Below are 19,177 nucleotides of genomic sequence, written 5' to 3'. Positions count from 1 at the left end.
ATGAAAGCCAAGAATCATTAGTTTGAACTTTGAACAAACAATGTAAACACGCATATTAGTGTATACACATGTGCATAGAAGAATACAATAAATAAATCAATAGTGTATCAAATTAATCTATCATAAAATAATAGACAGGCGTAAAGGTAGTGATGGGCTCCGAAAGCAAGTAGTTTATTTTTTTTGGTGTATCACTTTTGTATACTTTCAAATCCCCCGAAGTATATTAGTCCTGAAGATACTCCTTACAATTATATTTAAGAAAAAAAAAACTCTCGTTAACTTTGCCTAATGAGTAAGGAGTAAACTCTCCAACAAATTTGGCCGTCAAATCACTTTTTGTATTACGAAACTAATATCATTTTTATAATTTAAAATTAAAATTTGTAGATTTTCTCACAAAAAAACTGTTCATTAATTTCACGTTAGCAATCGCATTTGTGGTGCACATTTGACTGTTTTGCACATTCCTCAAAACAGTCTAATAATTATGTCTTGTTTTATCAATTGAAATAGTCTAGCATGATAACCCCATGCATACACCGTCCATAGACAGCAAAATTTGCTCCCCAACAAAATAAGATAATTAGTCAATTGAAGTCACAAACAAAATAAAACTCTCACGTACGGGCTTGGACACAGTATATGGAGGGAAAATGCTCATCGAAAAGGACAGGTATATATATATATATATAGTTCCAAATCTGGCCAAAATTTGTCATGCATGATGAGATCTTAGATTTATAGAAATATATAGATAATCCTAGGATTTAAAAAAATCATCGATAAAATGATTGGGGTGTCTTCTGTGCATTGTGGGATCAACTGTTATTGTGCTCCATGCACCTGAAGAGAAGTCTCTTGGCTCTGTACAAGAAATATGGGAATTGGCCATTCAACCTGGTATTCTGTCAGGGTTTCATTGATTATCCATTACGAAAAGCTGCCTAATGGTATTTTCCTGATTATTGCTTTCTGCTTTTTGCATCCAGCATTCCTCTCGTACACTGCCTCAGCAATTGTCGTGACATTGTTCTTGGTTTTATATTGCACTCCCCGTTATGGCCAGACTAATATTTTGGTTTATACTGGAATATGCTCGATAATTGGGTCCTTTACTGTAAGTGACTCTACTCAGTTAACCTTGTCATTTTTGATATTTTTATCATTTTGGATATTTCTGTACTTTCTAGTGGTTGACTGAGTTGTATACCATAGTACACCGTTTGCTTCATCTTTCTGATAAAATTATAATTTCTCAGGTCATGAGTGTAAAAGCAATTGGCATTGTGATAAAACTTACAATAGAAGGTGCAAGCCAGGCTTTCCACTTTCAGACATGGGTTTTTACAATGTTTTCTGTCACCTGCATCATTGTCCAACTAAATTACCTTAATATGATCAGTGCTATTTTATTTGTTTTGTTTTGTGCAATCATAATTTTTGCATTACACATTAACTAGCTGTTAAAACTATGCGTGCTTACTTCAGATACTTTGTTGCACTCTGTTGCTTTGTTCTCTGTGTTTTATATATACAACACATCCTATTGAAGACGAGTTAGGCTGTTTGTGTTTGGTGAAACTTGTGATTGATGAAAACTATGTGAAGTTTGTATTCTTGTTTAATATCCTCTTAATTGTTTTTGTCTTGGAGGATACACTTATTCATGTTTGCAGACCATTTAACAAAGTACTGTTGTTAGGACTGTATATGCCCAAAATACTACTCGTTTTTTAACTTGTCTGTTGATTATATGAATAAAATTTTGATGTCCAGAATCATTTGATTTTGAAATAAGATATATTGTTTATCCTTCCTTTAGAAGAAAAGATCTAGCTCGTGTTGGGTTCCTGTTATATGTCTCATCTGATTATATGTAGTATGAGGAATTATTTTAGTTTGGAGGCTTTGATCATACTTTTCTTGGCTTCTTGTTAACTTTTTCTTTGATCACTAACTATTATCATGCTGTATTGTCTTTTCCTTGCAATTCTTTTGACTCCATTGTCCATTGATTGTTTTTTTCTAAATTAAATTGCATATTCAATTCTTGAGAAACTGTTTGAAGGTTGTGAAGTAATTTAGAAGTCAGAGATGTAAATCCCTTGTCCAAATAATACCTATTTGATGCTTGAGCTGAAGCCCACCACCTGCAATATTATTTACTGGAATGTTTCTGTTCCTTTTAATTGTCATAATTTTCTTGTTATTTAATTTTCAATCCTGGCTTCTACGGTGACCAACTCTTCCATGGTTGCAGGCATTGGATAATTTTAACACAGCAGTTGTTTCTCCAACCTATTATGCATTGTTCACATCTTTTACATTATTGGCCAGCGCAATCATGTTTAAGGTTTATACTTCTCAGAAACATAATGAAAAAATCTGTGTGGAAGAAGACATTTTATGGTTCAAGTATTTTTTGTAATCCTGCCTCCTCCACTTTTCTTATTTAGGACTATTATGGTCAAAGTGTAAGCAGTATTGCGTCAGAGCTATGTGGTTTCATCACTATTTTATCTGGAACGACTATATTGCACAGTACAAGAGAACCAGATCCTCCAGTCATTGCAGGTAATACCTCTTGCACTTCAGTGTCGAGGACTTGGATGATAGAAGCCCATCATTATTCCTTTCTTATGTTTACGTGGATAAGAGCTTTTCTTATGTTGTTGTTCAATATTCAGATCTTGGCATTATATAGAGAGATTTACGACTTTTGTCTAATTAGTATATTGTACATTTGTCCTAATCCTGAATTCAATATCTGGATAGGGATCACATCAAATAGTGTAGGATTTCTTAGCATAATTGGATATGTTTACTCTTGGCAACAAGATTGGAAATTATTTGCCACTTTCTAGTAATCTTGAGTTGAGATAACTAATTCTGTTTTCCAAAAGTACATACATTATCTTATTGTTCTCCACATACAGATTTATATACACCATTGTCTCCAAAAGTTTCATGGTATATCCAAGGCAACAGCGAACCCTGGAAACAGAAGGAGGAGGATGTGTCACCCTTGAATTTAATTGCGATTATACGGCAAGACCATTTCAAGTGACATAGGAGGCTAAACTGCATGAGGTGGATCTATCTTGTGCTATCCTTCCATCGAGGTAGATATAGCACCTGTATTTTTCATACTCCTTAAGCTTGTTTATATTAAGCAACATTGTGCAGGCAGAGACGAGACAGTGCTTCCTTTTTTGGGGGGGGGGGGGGGGGGGGGAATCTAGGTTTTTGTCTACTGGTAGCACGTGAAATGAAGGCTTGAGTGCTATCTCCTAAGAATTAAAATGGTCCTTTGGCCATGTTTCCAAGGAGTGAGTTATAGTCTAGTTTGCTTCCTTTTTCTTAAACTCATGTATTCCTTCAATGTATTTCCCTATTGATTCTTCCCACACCACCCTGCCTTTTTATTTCTTATTAGTATTTTTTTGTAAAATGAAGAATGTTTCAGTGTTCTGGTGTTTAGCAGGTTGTGGAAGCTAATCAGTGTCGTTTCAACTTTCAATTATTTAATTAATTAGTACTTGAAAATTATTGGTAGGATATATGCAATATGTCATAGTAGAAAACCAATTTGTGTTAACTGCTACTGCCTAGATACCAGTAATGGCTTAAATTGTGGGATTTAGCTCATATGAAGCGAGGGATTCACTATACCGATTACATTGAAGAAGAGTTACAGTCAGTGATTAAAAAATTACTGGAGAAGATGTGACAAAGTTTTAAGTTACTTACAATATCAACCTTTAGTTTTAACAATTAATGGTTATAGGTGGGTTTTTTTTTTTATCTTCTAAACTGCACTGTTCTCGTTTAAGAGAAGTCAAAGCAACTTGTTGTACATGTTTTTTTTTTTCTGAATGGAAGAGGCAAAGCCCAAAAAGACAGAAAGCAACGAATTACACCACGGTCTTCATGTCTCGTGCACAATTCCCAGGCAACTTTCATCGTGAAGGCATCATTCACATGCACTCATCATAATCTTAAGTCTTAACCTATAATTTTTTAGGTTATAGCCTTAGTTTCTCACATAAATTTGTAAAAGTAAATCCTTTATATGCAATTCCATTAGAACTGAATGATACTATGGAATTGCATATAAACCAACAAATAATGACAATATATTTTGAAATTTGATATAATTGTTATTGATAATGGGAAAACTTTATAAATTGTTGTAACTGTGAATATGTTGTTTTGTCCTTATTATATTAATCATTTAAAGTTTATTAATATTGATATTATCCAAATTATTATATATTTTATAAAATTTCTCTTATATATTAGATTTAACTGCTTATTTTGATACATTATTGGTATAAATATTTTTATATTGTTAATTAATTAAAAATCATGTTAGAAATCTGTCAAAAAAGATTTAGAAATGAGTTTTAAAATAATTATTACAAAAGTTAATAGTTTAGTACATTAAAATTTATGATTGAATGAACATTATTAATACATTCTAATTATATTCATTTAGGATTTACTTTATTTTCAATGAATCTTGTACTTTTTAATAAAGTATTTCATTTTTTCTGTCTCAAATTTTATTGTTAAAATTTTGCAAATTTTAATTTAAAGTTGAAATTTAAAAATATTATATTAAATTAATAAATATGGAAATTATGAGTTTTGATTTAAATAATTTATTCTATATTCTCTTCTCAATTAAAAAACTTGTATTTTTATTAATAAAATAAAATTTCATTATTTTTATGAATCGATAAATATTAATTATTAATTATTATTTTTTGTTGAGGGAAAATTCAAACCCACCACATATCTCTCTCTTCATCCTTTATCACAAAATCAATCATATATCTTTGAATAAAATTTCATTATTGATAATGAACTCTTCTCTTATATTTTTCTTTCATAATATACTCATTTTTATCATTATTTAATAATGATATTTTTTTCTCTTAATAATTTTATATTATCTTAAATTAAAAAAAAAAATACTTGTATAATACATCATAGCAAAGAGTCTAGACGCGTCATCGTTTTTTATTTGGAAAATTATCGAAAAACTTAAAGAAGATGCGGAGCTGAATCTGAAGAACAAGATCCAAACTCTGGGGAAAGTGAGCTCTGCTGTACGGAAATGAAAATACTATACAATTAATAAAACGAACAAGAATTTAGCAAACAAAATGGCTGTAATTTAGTGGTATAAATTACAGGTTGTGGTCGTAGAGACCTGGACTCGAATTTTGCATCGGTTTGTTTTACAAGTTTAGTTCATTTTATATTTTTATTTAGTGAAGTTTGATTTGATTAAAAATTAAGCCTAATTAAATCTAATTATATTTTTATTCAGAAATAATTAAGGGGCTCAATAAACAAAATATTACCAATAAAAAAAGTTTGAATTGTAGTGCAAATTAAGTTAAGCCAACCTACGTGATATTCAAGAATGCATTTTAACTTACTTCACCCGATCTCATATGATCCAATGCAAGCAGCTGGTTGACATTTGAACACCTCGAGTATGCAAACTTTAAAAAATAACAAAATTAATTATTGTAATCATTAAGTCTTTTTAATGTTATTAATATATCATTTCAAAATAAATATTTACAAAGCAACAATTAGTTAATTGACCCCAAAGTTAATTACAAGTCTAAACAATTAAACAAATTAATTAACCCGAATGATTGATTCACGGTATATGTTTGATTCCTCTTAAGAAAGATTTAATTTTTAATTTTTGAATATTGCGTTTGAAAAAAGAAGTTTATTAACTATTTTTTTTTTTGTTTTTAGTTATATTTTTAATTATATATAATAATAAACTTTTCTTATTTTTTAAGATAACAAAAAGATTTAAGGAAATTAAATTTCAAAATCTCATTAAGATCATGATTGACTTGTGTTAGGGTTGAATAAACGTTTTCACAAATATTTATAAACTATTTATTTTACTATTAAATAAACGTTTTTAAAAATATTTATAGATTATTTATTAATAAGATTTTTATATTAATAATGAAAATTAAACTCACATTTTTTGTGATGAGTTGATTCTTTACCAACAAGATCTTGTTAGCAAAACTTTTCTTAATTGAAAGTTTTATACTAGGAAATATTCAAGTTTCATGTCGACTAAAAATAATCTCATATTAAAATATATAAATGAGGGACAATTTCACCTCTTGAATTAACTTTTGAGATTAAGCTAAGGTGAGGGTGACAAATTCAGTTAAAATGAAATCTAACACTTTGAAATAACTTCATAGGTATTTCTTTGATATTTTTACGTTTTTCACTATACTATTTGTTTTGGGTTGACTAGCATGAAGATTTAATAGAGAACATGGAATGATATATATCTTTTGGACATCGTTTTGGTCGACCTTAGATATATTAGTTATTAATTAAATCACTGATCGAGGAAGGGATAGTTGCAAAACAGGTCATTTCTCAAGCGCTTCAATATTGTAAATTGGTCCCTGAAAAAAAGACTAATTATTCAATCAAGATTGGCAAATTGCAGGTAATATAATCGCTGAAATGCTCCTTCAAGATCATTGTAGAGATATTAATGTGAGAATCTTAAATTAATCCTTGAAAAACGCAGTGAGATGGAATTACAATATTTATTTTGCTCATAAAATAGTGTTCGGTGTCAGTTCACGAAAAAATTGTATTGCATGACGTTACAGAATACACCTTTTTCTTCTTTGACAAAGCAGGATACCTTTAAGATCGGATTAACATATGGCTGATTCATGATGATTTGACAATTATACCCAAAATAATAATAATTAAACGATGATCCAGGTTAGCTGGCAGCTAACGTTAATTATACTGTATTTTTCATTAACATATATTTAAATGTATCCTATTAGATGTATTTATCATCATCATCGTCTATTTAATATAATTAAATACGTCATATCAACATTAATTATAAATAAAAATTATTTTTAAAAAATTTAAATTTAAAATTCACAACAATTAAAATCAATAAATTTTAAAGAAATTAGAATTAAACTTAAGTATATTTATAAAAATTTAAAAACATATTTAAGTTTCTATTAATAATATAAAAAATACACTAGTATTTTAGTAGGTGTGGTTGATGCCAAGGTGGCTAATACGACAACCCGCATGGCTCTAATTCGTGCAACAACCCTTGTACTCGTATGCCTCCAATTGTCAGCTTTTTCCCCTTACCCTTTTTCTTTGGAACCTAAGAAGGAATCTACCTTAATATCCTTACGACATTTGGGCCAGCTGCCCCACGAGATTATTCTTTTTCCTAGTCTAATATATACAATTCTAAATTATTCTCATAATATTCAGAATGTAGTAAAACAGTTAGTTAATTTACAATGTAAATGTTGTTCACAAATTTATATATGAGTATTGCTTTTATAATTTAAAACTTCTAAACCCACCAATAAACTCATTAATTTGTTCTATAGTATTCTTATTAGACACTTAAAAAGAAAATAAAGAAAGGATATACTATACCAAAAAAAGATAGAGATAAAATGTAAGAAGAAATTAAAGAAAGAAGCAATGAAAACAATAAGAAGAAAAGAGATAAAAAGAAATTTGTAATTAATTAAGGTAGTAAATGTACAAGAAAGAATCTTGGGATGTGAATGTATAGGATCTAGACAAGTAGATGGAATCACGAAACGCAAGGCAGATGCATAGTTATTAATGGGTTAGTCTTGGAAATTTAAGAGAAGCTATGTCTCAGCCACCTTGCTCTTGCTGGGTATTCAACTCAGCCTTCATGGCCCTCTACGCTTTTGCGGCGGTTATCTAAGCATTCAAATGTAATCCTTTGCTTCGTGATGTAAACCACAATATTTAAATAGAGTCGCGAAATCAATCAAAGAGAAATAATTAATTTATCTGTGATTTGAATGGTAATTATGGATACACGGAATTTGAAAGCTGAAGAAAAAGAATGCAAGTTGGATAGATGGAGATGGTGAATGAAACAGGTGGCGGTTGCGCCTCGTATGGACGTGGTTGGACGTTATTGGCGCCGTTCAGGGCATGATAACTGGAATCTATTCTCTCTCTCTGTCTTATTGGATGGATAATTCTATTCTTACTTCTGCTAATTTAATGTCAGAATATGATATTGCAAATTTATTCTATTTCAACATACAATTTGTACTTAGATTCATTTCAATGACTTGATCACTTTTTAGTACATACAGTAACTATTCAAAATTCACTATATGCACCCAATAGTTGTACAATTAATGCGTCTAGACTATATACGTGTGATATTCTTTTGCGTCCTATTTACGAAAAGAAAAGGTCAATGCATGCATGCGTGATTCATTTTAAACTAAGTTTTGTTTTGAAGAACTACGTATTGATATGATATAACCATAACGAGCCGTTGTATACAGCACACATAAAAGTTTTTTCACGAAAAAACATATTACCAACCGATGTTTTCAGCTAACCAATGCTAATTAAAAACGAAATAGGAAAAGGAACTCTTATCATAAATTAATCAGGCATAGAACTTTTTCGAGTATTATGTTTCAAGTCTTGATCTATCAAGTCTAACATTATGTCTATTACATTTTTCAAATAATATGTATATGGATCAAGTCCATAGTTTCAATATTCCATGGGCAGTCTTGGTAATTATGTAGTATTTGAAAATTGAGCTTATAAGCTTGGAAGTAGCATTTACGAAATTTCGGAAATGAGAGAGTAATTTTACTAGTTTGTAATGTTTGGGGCTCTATTCTTTTCTTTTATATTCAAACTACTATTAAATGTGGGTGTATCTTTTAATAAAAATTTAAACTTTAGTTCCTTGAATTGTGTTCTTTCATGCTAAATTCAAGCTCATTGATATTGAGACTCGGTTTAATTGGTAGGGGAAAATAAAGGACAATTAGTGGAAATTCCATGTGAGTCTCATATCTGTTGTTATTTAAATTCGAATATTTTAATCTCAAGGAAAAATATTTGATGTATTTGATTAAAAAAAATAACACTAGATTAAATTGTTACAAAAGTAAACTAACTTGTACATCATATTGCTCATATATAACGAGATGATTGCAGCTTGAGATTTTGTTAGTGACAAGCAAACGGGCCTTATTCTTTGTCTCTCACACAAAGTGGGACGAGTTATGGATTAACAACACTATATTTAGTGGCCATGAACATGATTTCTTCATATTCCACTGCCTTTGGGTTTTGGGGAGTGGCTGTCATTCCACACTCGACAACTAATTAAATATTTGGACGCCATCAGTGGATCCTTGATTATCTATCTCATTCGGACATGAATTTGGATTAAACCAATTTACCAAAACAAACCATTAAAAAATATTTTTAATAATAGTTTTAGAACTATTAATTTATACTTCTTATTTTCTTCGTTAATTTTAAATTTCAAGATTCAAGAATGTCTAACTCAAAAAGATTTACTTTAAAAGTAACTTTTGTATTAAAAATTAACGTTACTATATTAACTTGATTTTTTTCAAATTGTATTTTAAATTAGTTTTCTTAAGGTGTAAAAGAGTTAGACTAACATGGTTGGTTCTGTTTAAAGTAAAAAAAAAAAAAAAATCTCTTATTTTCCAAACATTTTTATAAAATAACCTAATTGGTTTGACTAAAATTGAGTTCAAATTTCTTAAATAAGATTCCAAATTTAAATCTTATAAATGAAAAATATATGATTAGGAGGAAAAATTTAAAGGTAATCAATCAATTTTTTTTAACAAAAATTAGTCATTAATAAAGCTAAACAAAAAAAAACTAAGGTTATGATTGGCGTATTTTTTTGTTTTAAAAATTAATTAAATGAAACTTAAATTAATAGATTTAAAAATAAAGTATAAGTTGTTTTTTTAACTTTCAATCTCCTTTTCTACTTAAAGTCTTGTTTCTTTGTCTCACATTAAGTAGTTTAGGAGGAGGAGAGAGAAACTAAGGTATACATGCAACTCATTTTTAAAAGTCACTTTAGTTAGTCTTTTTAATAGCTATTTTTTATTTTATAAAAATCAAAGTCTTAAATAAATTTAAGAGTTTTCTCTAGATATTTGATTCAGCCTTGTCTTTACAGAAAAAAATTACTTATTAAGGACTAGTTTGTTATATATTAAAACAAATCAATTCTGACGTAAAATAATATAGTTATTATTTTACAAAAGAAAATGAAAATATACATAACTTAGTTCGTATTTGTTTAAAATTATAAAATTTGCATTTTGTAAAAGAAATAATTAATTTTATGAGAAGTTATTTAAAATAGTTTATGATTTTTATTATTTTCTAAATTCTTTATTTTAAAAAACTAAAGAAAATATTTATTAAAAAAATCATCCTACAACGAAAAAAGTTATTGCAACTAAACAGATCTTACTTAAATCAAGAAATAATACCTTTATTTCATGCATTTGGTTATTCTTCAAGATATATGTATACCTTTTCCTTAAAAGAAACAAATGAAAATAATAAGTCAACACGTGAACATTTTGGCTTTTTGGAATTTTCAATCCAAACAAGTGATAATACACTATCTTTCTCCTTGCCTTCTTCCTTCTCGTTAACAGCTCCACATTACAGCAATTTCCCAACCTTCCTTCATTTCTCCCATTGCCAGGTTACACCAACTATTACTGTGCCACGTGAACCATAAGCCACTATACTTTCCACATTACATGTGTCACAATCCCACTACACCATTCCAATTCATAATGTCATACTATAAATTAATAGATAATTTTAAATTATCACGGATTGCCATCAAATACTTGATCAATTAATATGAATTATTTCAGTTTAATCATATATATGTTTCAAATTTAATTGAAGTCTCATATTCAAGTCTTATATATACATCTGTATGAAATATTTTTAAAAAAATCTATCATCCATAATAATCAGAATTGTTTATGATAAAAAAAATACACGTGAAACAAACAAAAAAGATCACATTTGTTATTTTGATTATATGTGATGTTTAGTTGAAATTTTCAATATCAGAACAAAAAATATTAATATTTAATTATATGTGATATAGAAATTGATTTAGTCATTTAAATCATGATAGTCTCACAGCATGCAATAATTTAATTTTTGTGTACAGTGATGCCATAATTATCGACAATTTCTTATCCTTCTCAAAAGTTTATTATGAGTCTTCCTCCTCCCCCACTAGGGTCCACGAATTTTACTTGATTATTATTATTAATGGCACCTTTTTAAAATGTAAAGTGGTTCTTTGCCTTTAAAAAAACTGAAGAGGCACTGTCACGGAACAGGAGAATATATAATCAAATCATTTTTAGTGGAAGCTTCATTGGTGCCACAGCTAGCTCAAGCATAAATAAAGATGGGAATGAGATATATGCTTGGAGTTGGAGCATTTTTCTCGTCAAATTTTCTTAAAAGAGAGATATAAAGGGGTGATGAACAAGGCGATTATTTATCAACAAAGTGAAATCCTTGTTTAGTGGGATTCTCATTCTCTTCCCACCACTCACACACAAACCAAATACTAGTAGCTCTCATATTCTTTCTTTCTTTGCACATTTCTTTATAGTTTTGGTTCATCATCTTTTTTATTATTTGTTTATTCTAAAAAGTAGTCATCGGTGTTTCCCTTTTGGGTCCTATTGCTCATTGCCACGTGGGTCCCTGGCACCCAACTCACTTGATCTTGACACTCATCATAGTGACAACAATAAAGTTGTTTTTCCCTCTTCAACTGCCTCTCTCTCCTTTCAATGTTCATGGTGGTGTGTGCAGCGCGCTAAACTAGTTGTATGTTTTTCTTCCTTTTCTCTTCATTTTGTCCCCCTGTTAACTTCATAGAAATACAGTTCTAGCTTCCTATTACATACTCCATGTGATGTGAAAATATTATGTATAGCCATGATTGATAATCTAGGTGCATGGTTTTTTGGTATGTGTATTTATATATATATATATATATATTTTTTTTTTTTTTGGCCCCATCTCCTGGCTTACTTAAATAGTCCATATTTAGAGTTCTTGCAACTGTGTCCGTTTTTTGGTTGAATAAATGTTCTATGTTCTATGTTCCTTAGGCTGTAATGTAATTATGTTCTATGTTAGTTTTCTCTCTTGTATTCATCTTTGAAAACAAGGTGTTGCTGTTGTATACTTGTATATGCTGCTGGCTATAGTGTTACTATTTGGAATAAAGCATCTATGTGTTTCTGGACATAATATATTATTTTGTCGTTTGCATAGTTTTATGGTTATTTATGTTAAAAGGTTATTTTTTTATCAACTGTTAAAATGTTATTAACTAAACTGTTTGTGTTGGTGATTTTTTCCCCGTGAAAACTTCTGAAAAGGGATTCGAACTTGGAGATCAAAGAAGTTTATATGTTTCGCCAAAATTTGAGCAGGGGACCTCTCAAAATATTGACGAGGTGGCTCATATTCCTTACTATCTTACAAGTCAGTTGTGCTATCAAAGATCCTGATGTAGAAGGTGTGGTAAACTTTGTTGCCATTCTTACCTCGCCAGAAGCATATGTTGTTTGAATTTAATTTTGGTTCCCTGTGTTACCGTTTTAAAGACTTTTAAGCTATCAATGAACCGTATAATCATACATGTTTGAAAAAATTGTTTAAAGTCCTCACTGCAAATGAAAAACCTCAGTTATTGTAATGATCTGACCCTGTATTGTTTATTTAATTTTAGTGTGAAAAATCAGTTAAAAAGTTTTATACTGACAGAGGATCAAATTTTAATCATGATTTTCCTCTTGAGTTCCGGTATTTTGATAAATTTGACTTTTGACATCAAGGGTTAGTCTTGTGTAGCTTCATTCTCATTAGTGTGTCTTTTTAAGAGTTAGATTATGACTATGTTTGCTTCCTTAGACCATTTTTTCCCATGTTATTCTTTGGTTCATGCATAACTTCAATCCCTACGTGATAATTTTTAATTATCTATCTTTTCTCTTAATTAAACAATTCTGAACTAATTAACTATTTTGGTTAATATCTAGGTGAAGCTCTGCTTGATCTTTTGCATTTCCTCAATGATTCCAATAAGCAAATAACGGACTGGGACAGTTTTTTAGTGAGCCCGTGCTTCAGTTGGTCTCATGTCACTTGTAGAAACGGGCATGTCATATCCCTGTAAGTTCATTCTCATAGAAAGTAGAAACGCCTATGATTATTATATTCTTAAAGTCTATTCGGATAAATTTCTCCATAAGAACTCTTATTATAAGAGAAGAAAATAAAAAAGAAAAAATGAAATAAGTTTCTCCATAAGCTAAAAAAATAGTTTCTGCATAAGTTAAAAATAAGTTTTTGGAGAAATTAATATGATAAGTTTCTACAAATTAGTTTATGCATAAGTTTAGTGGAGAATTTAATTTCATTTTTCCTTCTTATTTTATTATTCTAAAAGGTGTTTACGGAGAAATTTATCCAAACAAATCCTTAATCTAGTTTTTTCATCTTTTTCTCTTGCATTTTTATGTTGCATCGTCAACTTTAAGGTTTGTAGTGATTTAGCTTGTTAATTCTAATCAATCTACAGGGCCTTGGCTTCAGTTGGATTTTCTGGAACGCTTTCTCCCTCAATTATCAAATTGAAGTATTTGTCTAGCTTGTAAGTTTTCATTATGATAACTTGTCATTTATAAGATTTGCATCTACTGCTGCTATACTAATCCAGATAATCAGACCATCATCATTTATCTTAACTTTTCCAAGAATTAGGAGTATGATGCCATAAAAATCAAGGTAGTGTTTTAATTTTACTTTTGTAAATCGACAATGCATAATTGCATGTTGGACTCCTCCTGATTCTGTTAAGAACTTGAAAGTCATGTTCTGAACCAAATCATCATATTACTGAGAATAGTTTGCAACATCCTCAATATGTAAGGCAAATTATCACTTACTTTTGCAGATTTTAAGAAATGAATGTAAAATACACCCCAGGCCTTTTGGTTTAGAGAAAAAGATTGATCAGCGATGTGATTTTTTCCTTCCTTGATAGAGTGAGTCTGGCAATTGTCTTAACTATACTCTTCATGCAGAGAATTGCAGAACAACAACCTTTCTGGACCCTTGCCTGATTACATTTCCAACTTGACAGAGCTACAATATCTAAATCTTGCTGACAACAATTTTAATGGTTCTATACCAGCTAAATGGGGTGAAGTACCCAATCTAAAGCATCTGTAAGCCATCACTTTCCATTTCTTTGGTCTTTCCATCCTTGTATCTGCAAAAAATGATTTTAAAAACAAAAGGGCATCTTGGAGGAGTAAATAGTTTATAAGTAAAAGTGAGGACTTCATGTGTGATTCAGTGTTGAGAGGGAACACCGGTTCTTGATTCAATTGCAAATAAAGGGTTAGAAAACTATAAAAACTTGTATCCTAGATACTATTTTTGTTTTTTTGACTTAGTTGCTGCCATGCTTCATTTCTTTAAAGTGTCTGGTGCATTCCCTAATCCCTATGATCCTACTCTGATCATGAACACCATAATTGATTTATGTTTTCATTTGACAGGGATCTTTCATCTAATGGTCTTACGGGAAGCATCCCAAAGCAACTCTTTTCAGTTCCATTGTTTAAGTAAATTTTGTATTAGAACTTTTTATTCATTTGAGTATTTTCTTTTAATAACAAACTTCTGTATACTCTTTAATTATGGATTTTTTTTCCTATCATTACTTTCAGCTTTACAGATACGCAACTTCAGTGTGGCCCTGGCTTCGAGCAGCCTTGCGCTTCTAAATCTGAAAATCCAGGTTTGATTGTTTAACACAGACATAAAGAGTGGGTATTATGTTTTGGTACATACAAAAGAATATGTAATTTAACTTGAAGAATATGAACTAGAAATAAAAAAAGATTAGCTAATTAGTAGCTATTTAAAGTTGACCTCTTCCTGCAGCTTCAGCTCACAAATCAAAATTGGCAAAAATTGTACGTTATGCAAGTTGTGGTGCATTTGCACTTCTGTGTCTTGGGGCTATCTTTACGTATCGACAACATCAAAAGCATAGGCGAAAAATTGATGTCTTTGTTGATGTTTCAGGTAATTTTTCCTTTCTTTTCAAGATTCCTTTGTCTCATAATAATGCATTAATGCCTTGTAGGAAACAAGGAAATGTTCGGTTTGAGAAAAAAAAAATTATCCTTTCATTTCTCGTTTTTCCAGATGATTACAAAAATGATATCTTGCTTTTACTTTATTTCTTTTTTTAAAAAATATTTATTTATAAAATGGTGAAAATAAGAGTTGTTTGACTTGAGTTGAAAACATATTTTCTATTTTTTATTTTAATTATAGAAATGTCATCCTATTTTTCTATTTCTATTTTTCAAAGCTTGTATAAGAATTAGTGAAAATATTTTACACTTTAAATAAAGTGTTTTTTTTATGTTTTCTATATATATATATATATATATATATATATATATATATATTAAAATAAATAAAAAATAAAATGACATCTTTATAATTAAAAGTAAAAATTTAAAAAAAGTTATATTTATCATTTCTACTTTCTAGGCTAAGTTTTTACTTTAAAAAAAAATCTCTTTTCTTCACCCGTGAAATTAATTCTCCACACATTAAAAAGTAATACTAATATCTGACATTAATTCTACAGGTGAAGACGAGAGAAAGATTTCTTTCGGGCAATTGAGAAGATTTTCTTGGCGTGAACTTCAACTTGCCACTAAAAATTTCAGTGAAGGCAATGTAATTGGTCAGGGTGGCTTTGGAAAAGTGTACAAAGGAGTACTCTCTGATAACACAAAAGTCGCTGTGAAACGCCTCATTGATTATCACAATCCTGGTGGAGAGGCTGCATTCGAGAGAGAAGTTCAACTAATAAGTGTTGCAGTTCATAGAAACCTCCTAAGACTAATTGGCTTCTGCACAACCACAACTGAAAGAATCCTTGTATACCCTTTCATGGAAAATCTTAGTGTAGCATATCGACTGAGAGGTAAAACTAGTATTAAGCATATATTTGAGAACACAATGTGTATATTTTATTTTATGTTACTTTACTATTCTTTAATACAATTTTAAAGGGTGTGCAAAGATGAAGAAATATCATTTTTTAACACTATTTCTCTATCCTGACTTAGATTTAAAACCTGGTGAGAAAGGCTTGGACTGGCCAACAAGGAAACGCGTGGCTTTTGGCACTGCCCATGGTTTGGAGTATTTACATGAGCAATGCAATCCCAAGATAATACATCGTGATCTAAAGGCTGCAAATATCCTACTAGATGATGAATTTGAAGCTGTTCTAGGTGATTTTGGGCTAGCCAAGCTGGTTGATGCAAGGATGACTCATGTCACCACTCAAGTTAGGGGCACAATGGGTCACATTGCCCCAGAGTATTTGTCCACTGGAAAATCTTCAGAAAAGACTGATGTTTTTGGATATGGCATAACACTTCTTGAACTTGTCACCGGTGAGCGTGCATTAGACCTCTCTCGGCTTGAAGAGGACGAGGATGTTCTTCTGATTGATTATGTAATCTGCCTCACCATTTATTTGATCTTGTCATATAAATGCTTCTTGCTGGTGATATAAAAATGTGTTATTGCATTGTTGTGGATGCTGTTACAGGCTTGTTCCAATGCTTTATCCTTTCTTGCTCTAGACTTTGCAAATAATATATGAATTAAATTAGAATGTGCTAACCATGTAAAAAAATTTATACTATGGTCTAATCATGTATTGTCATTTATAGTATGTTTGTTGACTTTTATAATAACGACTTCAAAACCATATCTTGAGATGAATTCTACAATGTAAAAATCTATACACTCATAGTGCATCCAAATCAAACTCATACTATACTTTCACCATGTACTATTTAATTGATCCTTGGAGCTTTTGTGATCATTTAGTTTTTAAGATGTGGTGATAATTTATATTGATGAATCTTCTATGAACAGGTGAAAAAGCTGCTGAGAGAGAAAAGGTTGGAGGACATTGTTGATAGAAATTTGGAGAGTTATGATCCAAAGGAAGTTGAGACGATTCTACAGGTTGCATTGCTTTGCACCCAAGGCTATCCCGAGGATCGTCCAACCATGTCAGAGGTGGTGAAAATGCTGCAGGGAGTTGGCTTGGCAGATAGATGGGCTGACTGGCAGCAACTTGAAGAGGCTAGGAATCAAGAATTCTCACTCATGACTCACCAATTTGTTTGGAATGATGAGTCTACTCTTGATCAAGAAGCCATACAGCTTTCCAGAGCAAGATAAGCAGAGCTGGAGAGTCAATTTTGAAATTTGGTTGCTTGGTATGGCATAGAATATAACATATACTGATATACTATACTTATGTGTAATTTAATGTTCTCTAAAGAAAAATGTATAATTAACTAAAAAAGCCTGTGTTTATATAATGCTGGATGTACGATGGAAAAGAAAGGAAAGGAATGAGGGGGATTTGGCACAGGCAAACATATTCGAACAGGAGAAAATTTAGGTTGCAAATGTATATATCACAACTGTGTTGCTTTTGTAACCATGGAAATTAATGGCTTGTGCTTGCAAAGTTGCTATAATCTTTCTTTGTAGTTTCTTCTAGTTTTTGGTTTTCAGGATTCAACAACACTTAACCCTTAACCCATCCTGCATGAGAAGGTTTCCAAACTCAAATGTCATTACGCAGCAGGGGAGTGCTAAAAATGTTTAACTCCCTCTAGAGATGTTGCATGTCTGACCGTGAATGCCATGCTAGATGGGGAAATGAGCTTTTCTTACTTGACTTTTCAGAGGGTATCTAGCATAAATCCAAATGAGATGCCACACAAATCCACTGAGTGCAATCTGCCATGAAAATTATCAGGGCTGCGAATTCATAAGATAAGCTATATATATTCATTTCTTTTGTCTTCAAGCCCAGAACTCCTGACAACTTTCTTTACACCCATACTTGTATCTTTCTTTTATTTCTTCAAAAACTAGAATGATGGTTGCCCTAACATATGAATGAACCCAGATTGGAAAATGTTGTAAAATCACATTAACATGGGAATATAGACTGGACTGGACTAAAAAAAAATCATATTTTTCATGATGAGAACAGAACTCCGAAGTGAGGCGATTGTGGACCCGATCACCAGCAACGTGGCGAGGTGACGAGGTGTGGAACAGAGGAAGAATTCGTATTGGGTTTTTCTTCTCATTCATTCATATTGACTTTCCGACCAAAAATCACCCATAACGGAAAACATCATCCACCTACATTCGAATCATGCTGAAGAAAATAATCTCTTTTATTTTTCTTATCATAAACGGAGATTCGCGTACACAACAAACAAGAATCAATAATTCAAATAATATATTTTTGAGGAAAAATAATTTTTAGACATAATTATATTCCTTATCCTCAACTTTTTATTCTTGGGCAAATTTTCTTCTAACATACTCCTTCCATTCGCGCGCCCGCCTGTATATATAATCAAATTATCTAATTCATCAAAGAAAAATAATTAATTTAATACTTCATAATAAATTTATTTTAAAATTATTTTTGTCATTAGTATTTTTTTTTCTCTGATAATTGGTCAATATATTTTATTTTTCTTTTAACGGGAAGCATTTTTAATCCAAAAATAATTAATGCAAGATTATTATAAAATATAAATTAAATCTTATAAAATGAAAAATCAATTTTCAAACTTAGGTCTTATAAATAAAAATGAAAAAATATAAATTTATATTTGTTAATAATTAAATAATTTACTCCTGCCCCGTACAAGCATGGGCGCCCCACAAAAATGAACGACAAGTATTGAAATGTCGGCAAAAGCAGTCATTCAATTTAAAACTTAGACAGTGAGACGCTAAAAATACCAAAAGCCATGCATGATAAATACAAGTAGTAATAGACTAATTTTGAATTTCTTCAAAGCCAAAGGAATATCGTACTATATTGTGATTGTGATTGTGATACACAAAATTACAAATAAATGTGACTCATACGATGTGAGTGTGAAGAAATTAAAAATATCACGAATTAAATCATCATTTATGGTACGAATTGATACCATAATTTGAAGCTTATAGCACCATGCAGGCCAAACGCTAAGCAGATCATCATTCCAAAAATGTTGCTGTGGATTAGTTATCTTGTTCAATTTAATGATAGAATGGA

General features: G+C 30.5%; 2 protein-coding genes across 3 annotated transcripts; both read left to right on the top strand.

Annotated features, from left to right (window-relative positions):
• Nucleotides 1–766: 766 nt before the first annotated feature.
• LOC114424664 (probable magnesium transporter NIPA7) lies at nucleotides 767–3,212 on the top strand. Its single transcript, XM_028391528.1, has 4 exons — nucleotides 767–1,120; nucleotides 2,264–2,356; nucleotides 2,460–2,577; nucleotides 2,940–3,212. Exons 1-4 carry the CDS (start codon nucleotides 881–883, stop codon nucleotides 3,068–3,070), a joined length of 582 nt encoding a protein of 193 aa, XP_028247329.1. The 5' UTR covers nucleotides 767–880; the 3' UTR covers nucleotides 3,071–3,212.
• An 8,228-nt stretch (nucleotides 3,213–11,440) lies between these two features.
• Nucleotides 11,441–17,588, top strand: LOC114420944 (probable LRR receptor-like serine/threonine-protein kinase At5g63710). Of its 2 annotated transcripts, none has more exons than XM_028386662.1 (11): nucleotides 11,441–11,796; nucleotides 12,357–12,496; nucleotides 13,020–13,152; nucleotides 13,562–13,633; nucleotides 14,067–14,210; nucleotides 14,547–14,612; nucleotides 14,718–14,788; nucleotides 14,935–15,078; nucleotides 15,656–15,997; nucleotides 16,143–16,537; nucleotides 16,966–17,588. In XM_028386662.1, exons 2-11 carry the CDS (start codon nucleotides 12,388–12,390, stop codon nucleotides 17,275–17,277), a joined length of 1,788 nt encoding a protein of 595 aa, XP_028242463.1. In that variant the 5' UTR covers nucleotides 11,441–11,796; nucleotides 12,357–12,387; the 3' UTR covers nucleotides 17,278–17,588. The 2 variants fall into 2 exon arrangements, with proteins under 2 accessions (XP_028242463.1, XP_028242462.1); XM_028386661.1 differs by lacking the exon at nucleotides 11,441–11,796 and adding an exon at nucleotides 11,818–11,938.
• The last annotated feature ends 1,589 nt before the right edge of the window (nucleotides 17,589–19,177 follow it).

The sequence above is a fragment of the Glycine soja genome, chromosome 8, assembly GCF_004193775.1.
Source record: "Glycine soja cultivar W05 chromosome 8, ASM419377v2, whole genome shotgun sequence".
Lineage (NCBI taxonomy): Eukaryota > Viridiplantae > Streptophyta > Magnoliopsida > Fabales > Fabaceae > Glycine > Glycine soja.
This window is presented reverse-complemented; position numbering and strand designations above follow the sequence as displayed.

Bases quoted from the DNA above. Each gene is read 5' to 3' on its own strand.
- LOC114424664 (XM_028391528.1), top strand. From the start codon at position 881: ATGGGAATTGGCCATTCAACCTGGTATTCTGTCAGGGTTTCATTGATT. The intron at 2,357-2,459 runs GTTTATACTTCT...TTTCTTATTTAG, and splicing joins CCAGCGCAATCATGTTTAAG to GACTATTATGGTCAAAGTGT. The intron at 2,578-2,939 runs GTAATACCTCTT...CTCCACATACAG, and splicing joins AGATCCTCCAGTCATTGCAG to ATTTATATACACCATTGTCT.
- LOC114420944 (XM_028386661.1), top strand. The intron at 14,789-14,934 runs GTTTGATTGTTT...CTCTTCCTGCAG, and splicing joins TTCTAAATCTGAAAATCCAG to CTTCAGCTCACAAATCAAAA. The intron at 15,079-15,655 runs GTAATTTTTCCT...TTAATTCTACAG, and splicing joins TGTCTTTGTTGATGTTTCAG to GTGAAGACGAGAGAAAGATT.